This window comes from Branchiostoma belcheri, unplaced genomic scaffold (assembly GCF_001625305.1).
Source record: "Branchiostoma belcheri isolate BF01 breed outbred unplaced genomic scaffold, Haploidv18h27 scaffold9, whole genome shotgun sequence".
In the NCBI taxonomy this organism is placed as follows: domain Eukaryota; kingdom Metazoa; phylum Chordata; class Leptocardii; order Amphioxiformes; family Branchiostomatidae; genus Branchiostoma; species Branchiostoma belcheri.
This window is the reverse complement of record NW_017804575.1, coordinates 2,962,387-2,978,076: the sequence shown is the minus strand read 5'-3', so window position 1 is coordinate 2,978,076 and position 15,690 is coordinate 2,962,387. Positions and strand designations below refer to the sequence as shown.

Below are 15,690 nucleotides of genomic sequence, written 5' to 3'. Positions count from 1 at the left end.
TGTTAACTATTTCAAACGCTGAAATGACATGACAATCCTGCCGCTTGATAGAGTATTAACGAAGGTAACATCTTCTCGTTTTAGTGGGGAGAAAACTCACCACAATGATCACGACGAAGGGAATCCATCCCGCAGCCAGAACCGAATGTGGGATGACAACCGCCATCTTGGATCATATGACATTAGCTCACCATGATTATAGCAGTAAACAAAGACTCGTTATTTGGAAGCGCGTGACGGTTTTTTAAATTCCGATTTTAAAATTGACTACATCTATGTACACAATGCTACATCATTCATATGGTTTAAAATATAAGCATTTCTTTTTGATGATATATCTGCAATATCACGGAAATGGGGAATATTATGATGTATGGTGATGACGACATCATCCATTCGTATTAGGCCAATCACGCGCTATGTTTATCCCAGATTAAACGCCCGCTCAAATTCAAAATGGCTTCGTTGAAGGACGAGATCTCCTTCGTCTTACCCTCCTTCTTCAACAAAAAATCGCGGCTTGCTGGAAGAAAACAAGACAAAGACGTGGAACAAGATGCGGATGTGTACCAGGGAAGCACCTTCACTATTTTTGACGCTCTCTTCATCGTCGTCTCGATGGCGACTTTCCTGGTGGATATTGTCACGGGTGTGTTTACCTTTTTTTCTTCGTCTACTCCGGTGAAAAAGTAAGCTCGTGATCAGAGAGTAAATTGTGTGGTTTACAAGCATCATGCCAAGTAAATAATTCTCTGTTAGATATTACGGATCGTGGCTTATATGCTGTTCGGAAATTAAATATAATCATCGAGTTCTCAGTTAGCCAACGGAATAGAAGCTATTACTAGAGCGGGAGTGGAACCAGCCTGCCGACCGCTTTCGACCTTTTTATCATCATTATGTCAAGTGGCTTGTACTGTGACCACAGAGTGACAAAGTGTGAAAACAGTAATGACCCCTTATTGTGATCAGTAATGAACTGTGAAAGTCAGTCTGATTCCGATTTGTGTGAAACCAGCATGAATGGGAAAGTGTGAAAAGCAGGTTTATTTGTGATTAGCATGTTAGAATATCACGGTGGGAACCTCAAAAGTATTTTGAACCAGTTTGACTCACTGGGCCTGTAAAAAAAAGTAATATGATTTTGAATGAGAGCTCAGACTTTGAACTGTTGATGTAGATTTCTGTTGAACTTATATAAACCAGTCATATGCCCACTTTCAGATGCCATGGTTTCAGTCCAGTACTTTCGAGCAGGCAATCGTGTGGAGTGGGGGTCTCTGACCCTGACCTTCATCATTGTACCCTCGCTGGTGATGCAGGTGTTCAGCACCAGGTGGTTTATGGCTGATGACAACATGGGTGGGTGGGTCAGCTGGCTCATCCATTGTATTCAGATGGGGCCTATCTACAGGTGAGCCACTCACTCTCATGCCAAGGAAGTATTGTTCACACTAAAAACTGTTAACAGTGATAACAGTCCAGTGTTCGAATTACCTGTCTGCAGTCTGCAATCTGCAGATAGATTTTCAAGATTGCAGAAGAAAAATTTATACAATCTGCAATTTTGCAGCAGGAAAAATTGGCACTTGGGATTTGGTGCTCTTGGCCCCAAGGACAGACAACACTTAAGCTCCTGTTCTGAAACAAGAGGAGCTTCTTCACTAATTTACATCAACCTTGTCTTGACTTGTTTATCTTTTGTTTCCTTTTGGACTTCCAAATATTTGTCTTCACTAATTTGCATATCAATCCATAGTTCATGCTTATAAACTTGCAAGATTAGAGGCTTGTGTATTTGCAGAAAGTATTTCCAAATTGCAGAACAAAATTTTGGCTCTTCTGCAATATTGCAGAACACTGAAAAAAAGTATTTCGACCACTGCAGTCAATGCAGCAAATAAAATCCACATACTCTCATCTGCCGAATAAACATACCCCCCGGAATGAACGTACCCCCCGGACAAATCTTCAAAATCAAATAAACATACCCCCGGAATAAACGTACCCCCCGGAAAATTACCAAAATTGACGGGTAACCTGTGTCTAAAATGCACCCTTACTGATATATGCACAAATCTTTAACTGTTATTTGCAATTAGGAATTTAAATAGACAAAAAAAAAGAGCATTTAATATTTTGTATTTTGATAAGCACCACCCATGACAATAGAACATTCAGACGAATTTATGCACGCAGTGATTGCAAAAACCAGCCCGAAAATGACAAGTTTCTCGCTACAATATGCGTTTATAAACGTCTTCACGTCGATGATTTGTCAATTTTTTTCACACGAAGTTGAAAAAAATTACTGGTTTTCAAAAAATTAATAAACGTACTGTGCAAAATAAGAACGTACTGGGTGGATGTTTGGGCCCAAAAAAATAAACGTGCCCGTATGTTTATTTGGCAGATGAGAGTAACTGATTCTGTGTGTGCAAAAGACAAGACATATGGATGACATGTTAGTAATATCTATATAATACAAGGATTATATGTAGGGGCTACTTTGTTAAGATGATTCTTCTATTAATTATTATATATGTTGTTAATGTTACATTTGTATTTGTCAGGCATGCATTGTACAAAACATCCACAGAAACTGAGCATTCAAGTGAAGTGCACAGAATATATTTACAAAGACATTCCATTCATTCATTAACACTGCCAACAGAAGAAGGTTGAATGACATCTACTGTGTTTATTGACTTTTTCATGGTAATAATAATTATGATTTTCACAGTCCCTTTTGTACTTTGAACTTATCATTACCATTATCATGCATCTACCTCCATGCCATTATCAAATCATTTGTCTTTCTTCCCCCTCCCCATCTCCTACCAACATAAACTACACTTTTGTATAGGATAAAGTTCTGTGAACACACCCATTTTCCCTAGACCGTAAGATTTCACTATCGTGAAGAAAAAGTGACATGTAAAGTAATGTACATGTATCCCAAATGTATTACTGTAACAGGATTTTGGTGTCCATGTCATAAGAGATACTATTAGCACATACTGAATAAATAAATTAACCCTTGTCCTGCTGACATTCCTGGCACAATATTTTTCAATAATTTCATGACGATTGTCTTAATTAGATCATAGACCCCCAATTTTTTTGCCCTGCAGTGGCATAGTTACTTCCGCATTCGTTGTGTTTCGCTGCGGTGTGATGCGTTGCACGAGAAATACCCCCAAATCGTACCTATACAGGGTGCTACATAGATGGTACTGTATGTGCAAAACAACATATGTTGCGCTCAGCAGGACAAGGCTTTAATATTGTTTGGTTACAGGTTATGATAAATTGACAAGGATATATGAATGCAGGACATAGGAATGCAGCTTTATAAGAGAGACATTGAGTTATTCTAATTACTTAAAAGTGCTCGTGCTTCAAAGTGCTTCTCATTTTTTTTTAATGTTTAGAAAATCAGTGAGATATATATTTCATAGTCTATTCAAAGTCAAAGCTGATGCCCGTCCCACCAAGTTTCCTCTCATACCAGGCATCAAAGGCTTGACTCTGCTCCGGTGAAAACATGTTCTTCCAGTCTCCAACAATACCTGTTAAGACACAATGTACATTTTGTAGTCATGTAGTTGGTCAATAATAATGATTGTTCAGGGTACAGGTAACAGTGTGGTTCAAGCACCACTAATCTGTCTGGTCATTTCTTAGCAATTTCTTTTTGTAATCATTTGATAGAGATTCTTTATTGACACAACAAAAAAGTACAGAGACTTTTTCTCTAACATGTGTTCTCTAAGATCAAAACATTCTTTAATGTATTTTCCTACTATTTCCTAGTATTTGAACACTATATTGGTTATCTCCCCTGAGAATGTAGTTTCATTTATCTATAGGATCTAACGTATTGAAATCAATTGAACAAGCGGAAAGAAAGGTGAACAGCAATAAGCGCTTATCATTGTATAGTGTTGTACAATGACTACAATCCATTATAAAATGGTGCTCATTTTCAATATCTGAAAGCATTTGAAATAGCACAAAAACACATGATGCATCTCTTTATTTTTTGGGTCCCATAAATACAAATGTAGCTAGAACCAATTTAATTTCTTGGTTAACAGAATTTTCTAGAAAAATAATGGAGCGGGCGGGCGAAAAAAAAAAATAAAAACAGGCCTAGGCATCCTATTATGGCCCAAAATGGTACGATAGGAGCCATGACGTCAACACACCAGGCTGGTTCAAAATTTAAACAATGAATTTTGAACTTTTAATGATACCATTGCATTGAAAGATGGAATAACAGTTACTGTAACAACTAGGATGAAAAGGACTGTTTCCAACTGTTCAGGGCAAAATATGTCTGCAGTTCATTCTGAATTTTTATCTTTATTTACAAATCAGAAAAAAATGAAGCGGGCGAATCCGTTAACCAAGATATTAAATTGGTGTGTCCTAATGGCCACTAAATGAAATGAGATGTACCTTTCCTGGCAATCGCCTGTCTCTCAGCCATGTTGGAACCGTCCAGGTCTGCCTTCATGTTGTTAAAAGTGCTGGCCTCTGCGATGACTTTTACGGTCGATTCATCCAGATCCACCTCCAGAAATGCCGCAATGTTCTTTACAGCACTCAGCAGATCCTAATTGTTCCATGGAAAAGAATCATATTTCATATTTAGTAATTATTTACCTTCGCCAAAAGGTTAATTTGTTTTCAGTAGCATTTGTTTGTTTGTGAACAGCATAACTAAGAAGCTTTTAATTTTAAATTTGGTAGGTGGGTAGGTCTTGATGAGACCTAGAAATGATCAGATTTGGGGCCCCTGGCAGCTTTCCTTGGTACTGCAGCGGAACTTCCGGTTTTGATATGGTCTGGACATGGTACATGTAGGTTTACGAATTTCAGATGGTAGATATAGCTCTTCAGCTAGGGAAGAAGTGGCATGAGTTTGGGCCCCCTAGTCGCTTGTTCTGGAACTGCAGGAGCATTTGTTGAAAAATCTTCCCTTTACCTGTACACAATTTAAAAAAAAAATGGAAAAAATTGATGCATTCAAAGATACCTTTCATAAAACAAAGTCAGTGTAGCCTATAAATGGCATTGGTGTTTACCACATACAGTGATATCAATACTGACACCCCACATGTATAATATTATTATCAATTTTGTATAATTATACATGTACCTTCTTCATGTCTTCATACTTGATGAAGAGGAAGTGGGGGTCATCACGCATCTGCCACCAGCCTAACAAGTGGTCACAGTAGTCTCCATAACCCACTACAGTATATGTAGGGAAGAAAGAAAGTGCTGGATAAAATGACAGTGTACATTGAAGAATAAGAATTGCCATGATAGAAGTCAATCTGATCCTGACACTTCTTTCAAGGAAGGAATTGATGCTATACTACATTGTAGCTACCAGAGCAAATGACTTTAGCAGTAGGGGAACTTTTCTGATACCTGGTATTTGGAGATGATATCTAGAATCTGACTATGTACAGTCAAAGTTTTAGAAAAACGTACTAGAAAGGTAACATTTGCAAGGCAAATGCATAATAATAATATTTACCTTCGCATAATCTGCTCTTTTAATTATATTCTTCCTCAAACACATTCATACATAATGGTCAGACAAGAGTCTAAATCCCTCTTGCTATAAAATTGCAACATGATGTAACCCAACACCAGTTACCATGGTGATAGACTGTCTGGCCCGGGTCATTGACCTTTTGTGTTTGGAGAAGAGGAAACTGAGCAAAAACAATAATTGTTGATGAAGTAGAAGAAAGACACTGCCGTATCCTTCGGGTTTCTCAACGGCACCAGGACTTTGACCTACAAATACAATAGTACGAAACATACATGATAATGATTGAAGCTTTGGAGGATGCGTGCTTGGTTCTCTTAAGTTGTTGGTTCAGAAGTATTGTTTTGGGGGGCTGACTTGTGGGTTTGTGTGCATGTATTCTGTATTTCAAGACAGAGTAGGTTGACAACACATGGGTGGGGAATGTTTGCTAGGAAGAACGTGGGAGGTCATTAGGAATTATGACAGTGTGAGTTTATGACAGCGACGTGAATTTCAAATTGATTGCAAAGTTACGTACTAGGTAGTGGTAATTTATTTACCACTTCTGGAAAATGTAGCATCTTTTCTTGGTCTTCTCTTGCATAAAATTATGTGCAAAATGTCTAGTACCATTAGTTGTAGACATTTTGTCATATCAAAAGGAATTTTTTTCTTCACATGTTTTGGGCTCACCCTATTCTGTGGCTTGGATACCCCTGGCGGCATGAACTGAATAGGCAGATGAGTTAACATGATACGAGGGGAGGGCATCTCCACAAGGTCGATATAGCCTGGCTGTGGCAACGTTTGTAGTTTCATCTCCATCGGAGACAACACCAAGCTGGCTTCCGGTTTTCCCGCGGCTCTCCGGATCTTAAGAACGATCTCTAGAAGCCAGTTTGTGCCTAGAAAAATTATTTTGTTGGCTTGTTTAATATGAATAATAAATTATAGTAGTTTTTATTGACAACACTCCAATTGGTACATGGCAGCGTATAAAAGCGCTGAATTACGTACTCAGGATTTAAAAACAGATTAAACAATAAGGTCAGCTTAACAAACAAAGGACATTGACAAACTAGGTACAAACATAAACAAATACTAGCTGTACACAGTAATAGATCAGAGGTATCTACAAATAGATTAAAAACTATAATTAAGAAACTAATATCAAAGATATAGTACTACAGTTTCCTCATAGTTGATGTTAATATGATGTTATGAGTGTGTTTTAATATTCGTCAATGAAGGTAAGACATGATCCAGGTAATAAGATACACCAAAAAGCAGTTACTCAAGTCAAGTAACTGGATATGATTTTGGAAACTGTCAGATGTTTCAGCTAGCATCCACTAGCTTTCGTCAGTGACTGAGAGTACAGAGGAGATGCATGCAGGTTTATAAGCACAAACTATTGATTGATATGCAATTAAGTGAATCATATTAAGACATATCCATCAATAGTTTGTGCTTATAAACCTGCATTTCTCCTCTGGTCTCTCAGTCGCTGACGAAAGCTAGTGGATGCTAGCTGAAACGTCTGACCGTTTTCAAAATCATATCCAGTTACTTTGTCGTGTTTTACCGTAATATTATTTACTTGAGTCACAGAGCTCTGTAATTGTGTGTTGAGTACATAATGAATTTTCAAAAGTATTTCAAATCAGAACTAGAAGAAGCATCGCAAAATGTATTGCCAACTTGTCTTGCAAATTTTAATTTGTCCGACCACACGTACACGTACAGTTCAGTTTTGGTTTATTACGAAACCCTTTAGCCTGTTAGGGCTAATCTTCCAGGGCTCATTACACATTACACACACAGTACAAATATACACATATAACTACAAATTTGCATACACATGTCAGACAAGGTACTAATTATAGCTAAAATCATTGAACGAGAAAATTATCGGCTAAGTGTAAAACTAATATTACCATTACTAAAAGATTTCAGTATAACAACTATCATCATAATTAAAACCATTGAGTTGCATACATAATACAATTGCTCGATCAGTCTCTTCAACCGCCTCTCATCGGATACAGCCATAACCTCATGTACAATTTTGTACATACCTGTCTTTGGATAACTGGCCACAACGATGTCGTCATCTCGAATCTGGAAGGTGGACATGGCCTCCATGGTTTCCTTGGAAATATTTTGGGGCAAAGCGACCCCTTTGTACTCCCACGTCACCTTATTAGCAGCACTCATTCTGCTACACGTATATTCAACCTAAAACGACACCATACATGTAGTTTCAAACAAAATTCCACAGAGCATTTTTGCCTGCATAAGGCCAGACCAATTCAACTTCTTGGTTCTCGCATTAAAAAAAAAAATATGAAGTGACAGGGAAAAAAAAACAGGTCTAGGCATTCAATAATGCTACAATAGGAGCCATGAAGTCAACACAAAAGGCTTGGTTACTAGTAACTTAAACCAATGAATTTTGAACTTTTAATCAAACTATTCATTGCATTGATTGCAGGGCTCGAAATACTGGGTGCATGTGCACCTTAGTGCACCCAAATATTTTCTTAGGTTTTCGTATGTAAAGAATAAAAAATATGTTAAATTCGTATACAGGGTATTCTTAACATCCAAGTGTCAGAAAAATGATAAAATTACTATCTTTATACTTTTCTTTAGAAATAAAACATATTAGTTTTTGCTGACATTACAGTATTCATATCTGATTTTATATGGTGCACCCAAAATATTTTTTGTGTACTCAATTTTTTAGGTTGGGTGCATCAGTGCACCTATTACCATAAATGAATTTCGAGCCCTTCTGGCCATAGCTAGGGAACAAACAAAGCAGGTACATACATGCCCGGTAGTAGCCGATTTTAAGCACGATTAGCCTTACACCCAGCTGTGTCTTTCTAATTCTATCATACATCATTGTTCTTCCAAATGTAGGTCAATTCAGACAACACTTGAACAGTCATGTCTTTCAGATTAAGTTTTAGCACAACCAACCAGCAAACAGTTTGCTACTAGTAAGTAAACTAGTAAGCAAGTACAAAATGCAATTTGGTATTATAACAACCTACCTAACAAGCCAGCAACATTCTTCTAAGTTCTAGCAAAGCTTTTTTTTTTCCTTCGGGCAAACATCAGATGTACACAATGGCACACATTCCTATACATTCACAGGCCTCGACATTTCTTCCTATTGTCGCAGCACTGTCCCAAAAATAAATTTCAATTGTCCCGAAGTGACTGGATGAACTGTCCCAACCTGTTTTTTGGGGAAGTATTGTATGACTTCAACTTGAAGGCAACTTTATTTTGCTTATGTTCACTCCCAGGCGCACTATTATTGCAGAGTTGACACTGGAAATTCGGGCGGACTTTTTCGGATCCAAAGCCGAAACAAAAGAAAGGCTGACATACTGATGTTGATAATTTTTCTATTGTCCCCAAAAAACAGTCCCAAAGTGTGCTTTTACTAGTACTTAGTTTTGTTGTTCCAGCCTAAGTTTTAGTGGTCGGTAGCCACTAGACCACCTTTAATTTCGAGCCCTGCATTCACATGTCAATACAACATGTTCAGCTCAGTCTTGAGACTCTGCAGCTGCTTGAAGTGACTGAAAAAAACTCACATAACTGTACAATTGTCACTCACTAGTAAAGATATTATACAGTTGTAGTAACTTGTACACTCAGGAGCAGTGGTACAGAACAATACTATTAGCAGCTGTATGATTTAAAGTAAATTTCTTGTCCTGCTGAGCACAGCATATGTCGTTCTGCACATACAGTACCATGTATATAGCACCCTGTATAGGTACGATTTGGGGGTATTTCTCGTGCAACCCATCACACCGCAGCGAAACGCAACCGCAGCGAAACGCAACGAATGCGGAAGTAACTATGCCACTGCAGGGCAAAAAAGTTTGGGGTTCTATGATCTAATTAAGACATCAAATTAAGATTTTCTGGTACATACCTTCAGTGTAGCTCTGCAAGTCTTTCCTCCCTGCTGAGTCACGTCTGACATATGCATATTTTGAGCCCTACTCCGTGACCTGTACGTACTATGGGTCAATGATCGCGCAAACATCTAGAATTTCAAGTCTTTTCAACAGGGTCTTTTCTTATCATCAGAAACAAGAAATGTAAAGAAATCTGTCTTCCATTTGTTGTCTAAAATTCCATTTATTTTGACATCATGATAGGAAAAAAGACAAGACATAAAAGAAAATTGTTGCTTTAGGCCACATCAATTTAATTATTTGTTGGTTCTCGGATTTTTTCAGAAAAAATATGAAGCGACAGGGCGAAAAAAAATAAAACTAAAAACAGGTCTAGGCATCCTAAAAGTATTATAGGCTTAAATGCTACAAAATGAGCCATGAAGTCAACACAAAAGGCTGGGTTAAAATTTAAACATTGAATTTTGAACTTTTAATCAAACCACTGCAATGATAGATGGGAAAACTGTAACAACTAGGAAGAAAAGGACTTTCCTCAACTGTTGGGGGGCAAAACATCATTTTTCAGTTGATTCAGGACCAGAATCAAATTTTTTTTTTTTGCAAATCAGAAAAAAACGAAGAGGCGAATCCGAGAACCAACAAATTAAATTGGTGTGGCCTTAAGAATCTAACCTTGTACAGTGAAGTTGTATTGATGTGTACGAGAAACTATAATTTATTTACAATTTGTACTTTAGCCATGTAACTACTACACACCATGTTATGGTACACATATCTACATACTTATGTTATTGTGCTACCTATAAATCAAACCTTAAATGTTTTCTACATTTTGTAAATTTTCTTCACTTTCAGTCAGTCAGATGTTACCTTTCATATTCTGTATTTCCTCATTTTTTCTTCTAATCTTCTACAATAGCAAAATGTCTCTGATCTGCAAAATGCAGACTGCAGGTGGGCATTTCTGAGACCCAAGGACTCTAATCCCATTGAAATGCAATAAAAGTGGGTCAGACTTAAGTATTTAATATAAGCTTAATTGTAAAACATGAAAATGTATATTCAGGCAAATGTGTGTGTGGACATTATATCCGGAACATAAACATCTAAGGCTCGGTGCGTGTTTCAGCAGAAATCTGTGACCACCATGGCACAAAACAAGGCACTGCTGTACTTCCTACTCCTGGTTTCCAATCAGCTACTGCTCATGTCGGCGCCACCGGGGCATTTATAACTTCAGATCATCTAGGATTGCATATTCGGTGGTAAAATAAGTAAACAAACAGAGAAAAACAGCAAAACAAAGTTGACAAACTATAGAAACGCTTGCCTGGGCAACAGTGACAAAAGAAATGTCGATCTAATTGATGCGCCGGTGATCATTAAAACGTTTTAAACGTTACAATATGGTAAAATGCAGGCTAGATCAACGTTCCTTCCGCTGTTCCAGCGGTGTGTATCGGTAATTTCCCGCCCAAGGACTCTAATCCCATTGAAATGCATGTGGGTCAGACTTAAGTATTTAATATAAGCTTAATTGTAAAACATGAAAAATAATGTATATTCAAGCAAATGTGTGTGTGGACATTATATCTGGAACATAAACATCTAAGGCTCAGTGTGTGTTGCAGCAGAAGTCAGTGACCACCATGGCGCAAAACAAGGCACTGCTGTACCTCCTACTCCTGGTTTCTAATCAGCTACTGCTCGTGTCGGCGCCAGCTTTACAGTGCCCTGACAGCTGTAGCTCCCAAACCCCACATATGTATAAAAGAGTCATCTGTCGCTGTCCAGATAAAAACTGGGCGGGTTCCCCCTGCAGCTGGATTGGGTACGGAGGAACGTACAGCTTCCCTGCATGTCTTGATGCCATACCAACTGGCTTTGTCAAAGCCACGCGATCGATCTTCATCAAGCATCTCCGTTCCTCTACCATTTCGGAGCGGTCTTTCCCCAACGGCCTAGGAGTTCAGTACCTTTGGATCCGGGAGTCCAACGTGTCCACGGTGCAGCCAGGGGCTTTCCAAGGTCTGACATTGGTGAAAGACCTTTCCCTCAGCGACAACCGTATCTCCAGTCTTGGTATGTTGACAAAATTGCGTATTTTGGGCTCCTGATATTTTATTTTGTTACGCAAGTGTTTATGTACATGTATAATATTATAATTATTATGAATCCTAAATGACATCACTGAATCAGATGTCTGATTTAGAAACAGCAGATTATAACCTATGTGTAAAATAACTGATACAATGATCTACATGTATTGTTATTAGGCCCCTTCCCCACTACAGTTGTAGGATAAATTTGTACTGGATCGAGCCAAATAGGCTAACTAAATCAATCTGCCACCAATATCTGGCTCAGCTAGCACGTCAGCAGAACGTACTGCGCCTGCGCAGAACCCCGTATTTTTGCGTTTTTCGTTGGGTTTTTGGTCAACGTTGCATCAGAATTTTGCCTGTTGCAGAGGATATTCTTTCCTACATAACATTTGGAAACTACTGTCGAAATGCTAACCTTATATGAGCGAATACAACCTTATATGAGACATTCTGCCGAAATGCTACATGTATGTACATATAGAATACAACACGGTGTATTCCGTATCGCCCGAGGTACCAGCCCGACCGCGCGTCGGATCGCCCGACGGCCGAAGGCCGGAGGGAGATCCGATCCGCGGGAGGGCTGGGACCGAGGGTGATGCGGAATACACCGTGTTGTATTTTATTTATGTCATACCCACCCAAGAAAACACGCCTTTCAATGCAAAATGAGCGAAAATTTGGCGTCCATAAGCCCACTAAAACGCAACAACATCAATTCAAACGTCCAAAGTTTGTATTCGAATTTTCGAAAGCGGTGCACACGGTTAGGGCGAAACGCGTTCGAATCTTTCTATGGAACATTTGGAAGGCCCGGGCCGTACGGGTTTAGAACCCCCAGGCCGTACGGATAGTTATCACACGGGCCGGAACACCCGTATCGAACGTAATCGCGGCCCAGGTAGGACATAAAATACATTACGGGTTTCGCGCAGGTGCAGTACGTTCTGCCGACGTGCTGGCTCAGCTACAATCCACCTGGCTAGGAGGATCGTACAAAATGTGGGAATGTTCCCACCACTGGGGTAAAGTTGACCAGATTGATTCAATCAGCTAATAATCATTCTATTCAGATCGATCTGGTACAAATTTATGTAGTGTTTGTTGCCACCATCTTCGAAATTGTTTTTTTATTGTTTCTATTCATATTAACATTATATGTACTAGATTTAAAATAAATTGCAGCCACTTGTACATAGTGCAGTCAAGTTGTTGAATTATACATATTAGGCAGATACAAAAAGGAATAAAATCATTATAAACAATGTGAGTCTGTACAAGTACCTTTGTATAATACCAGATTAGTACATATAATAATAACTTAATGATATTATCTTGATAATCACCATGCTACAAAAAAATCCCTGCAAACTTACAATATTCTGTTTTGTTTATCTTTAGAACCCGATACCTTCCTTGGGCTTGAGAGGGTAACAAACCTGAACCTTCATAGGAACACCATTTCCGTCATATCCCAGCATGCATTCCGAGGCCTACCTCTCCTTGAGAGGTTGAAGTTGAACGAGAACCGCCTGCGCTCCGTGCCCGTCGACGCACTCCTGCCGCTTACGGCACTGAAGTTAGCACAGCTTAGCAGAAACCACATCACCATGATCGACAGCCAAGTCCTGCGTCTGAGCCACAACCAGGCCCTGTGGCTTTTCCTCGAAAAAAACAAGCTGAAGTGTGACGCGAATCTCACCTGGTTCATCTGTCATCTGCCAGAGTTGGATCACATCTTTGGCCGTGACTACCTGAGGTGTGCGTCGCCTGCCAACCTGAGCGGAATTCTGCTTGCCACCGTGAGGAAGGACATCAGATTGGGGAGATGTGACGAAAAGCCCACCACAACAGGTCCGCATACCCACCACACCAGTCATCTGTACAATGACACCATTCCCACAGAAATGCCATGCACAAACGCCACAACCGAGTACCAGGCCACAACCGGGACTGACATTGTCACTCGTCCAAGTTTTGGCCCAATCCTCCCCGAGGAAGATGACAGTTACCACGTCAATGCCGTCATCCTGGCTGTTGCTGTGCCCCTCCTCATGGTGTTGGCATGGGTGGTTGTCGTCTGCTTGTACGAACGTTGTCACGACACAGGTCTGGCCCCTCACAACGCTCCTGCTGAAACAGATGGAAACTCCACCCCTTCGGACAGAGACTCAGTCACAGGCGAACGACCGAGTCCTGTTGAGGACCAGACATCAGAGGGCAACAATGACATTGAGCCGTACGCTGTGTCATACATGGATGTGTCGGGGAAGGGAAAAAACGGCAAGCTTGCGCCGTACGCAACAACTTCATTTGCTAACATCAAGCCAAAAGAACCAGACAACGATGACATCCAGCCAGTTGAAGACAACGATGACATTGAGCCATACGCGGTGTCATACATGGATGTGTCTGGGAAAGGGAAAAACGGCAAGCTTGCGCCTTACGCAACAACTTCCTTTGCTAATATCCAACCAAAGGAACCAGACAATGATGACATCCAGCCAACGGAACCAGACACCAATGACATTGAGCCGTACGCTGTGTCATACATGGATGTGTCTGGGAAGGGAAAAACGGCAAGCTTGCGCCGTATGCAACGACCCTCATTAATGAAGACCCAGGGCCTCAGCTTCAGCCGTATTCCGTGACCCACGATGAAGACCCAGGGCCTCAGCTTCAGCCGTATTCCGTGACCCACGATGAAGACCCAGGGCCACAGCTTCAGCCATACACAGTGACCCATGATAAAGACCCAGGGCCACAGCTCCAGCCATACGCAGTGACCCACATTAAAGACCCAGGGCCACAGCTTCAGCCATACGCAGTGACCCACGATGAAGACCCAGGGCCACAGCTTCAGCCATACGCAGTAACCCACGATGAAGACCCAGGGCCACAGCTTCAGCCATACGCAGTGACCCACAATGAAGACCCAGGGCTGCAACTGACAACAAACGTCACGCAACCAGTCACCCAACCAAGGGGCCAGTCACTGCCAAGAAGCCATACACTAGCAGGTTACATGTCACTGACAAATGTCACTAACCAACGGACAGCAAACGTCACACAACCAAGGGGCCAGTCACTGCCACGAGGCCATACACTGGCAGGTTATACGTCACTGACAAATGTCACTAACCAACGGACAACAAACGTCACACAACCAAGGGGCCAGTCACTGCCAAAAGAGGCCAACATCAAGCCAAACTACGAAAGAGGCTGTCCGTCATCAAGAGACGACAGGGGTCCTTATGGAATGGACGAGGGGAAGGAGGTCCCAAGTGTCAGTGGGGCGCTGTACAGGAGTGGCTCACAGCACACTGGTTGCTGAGGACAGCACATCTCACAGGCTGTAAGTGTACAACACAGGTCAGAATGAGAGTGAGAACAGCACATCTCACAGGCTGTACAACACAGCTCATGGACAGAATGAGAGTGAGAACAGCACATCTCACAGGCTGTACAACACAGCTCACAGACAGAATGAGAGTGAGAACAGCACATCTCTGTATAGTGGATCATCCTTAGACCCTTAGCTGCCTACAGATGTATTGTCATTGTACAATATATTTATTATCATAGAAATCTAATATTTTAAATGTTGTGTAATGATATCATCTTTAAATTTTATTAACAACTTGTATCTGCTATATTCAGTACATGTTCAGGTGTGCCTATGGCTGTCAGGTGCAACATATTCCTTAGTCCATGACTTAGAAAATTGTTTTTTCACTTGTCTTGTAGGACTTGACTGAGAAATTAATTAATAAAAATTGTCCATAATAATGTATCTCTTTGTTTTTGTATGTTCATTTTTTTTCACATTATGTAGTACAATTAGTATGTAGCAATTAATTTTGGGCTGTTTCCAGAAAAATAATTTTCTTCTACAAATATCAAAATGTGAGTTATTTTGTGTTGCAACAAAGCTTAAACTTTATAACTTTAATTGAAGCTCGTTGAAATGAGAAAGTGGAATTCCAACTTAAAAAGTGAGGTGTCATTATGTTCCTGTCCATAATAATACATCTCTGAATGAAAAAAAAAGCATTTAGGCCATAATGACAGTCATGATTAG

At 40.1% G+C, this 15,690-nt stretch overlaps 2 protein-coding genes across 2 annotated transcripts in view; both read left to right on the top strand.

The window, feature by feature from the left end:
• The window catches only part of LOC109487835 (tumor suppressor candidate 3-like), a 45,369-nt gene that overhangs the window by 16,345 nt on the left and 13,334 nt on the right, over positions 1-15,690 (top strand). The gene's annotated exons all lie outside the window — the stretch shown is intronic.
• LOC109487829 lies at positions 11,138-14,316 on the top strand. Its single transcript, XM_019791918.1, has 2 exons — positions 11,138-11,586; positions 13,011-14,316. Exons 1-2 carry the CDS (start codon positions 11,154-11,156, stop codon positions 14,258-14,260), a joined length of 1,683 nt encoding a protein of 560 aa, XP_019647477.1. The 5' UTR covers positions 11,138-11,153; the 3' UTR covers positions 14,261-14,316.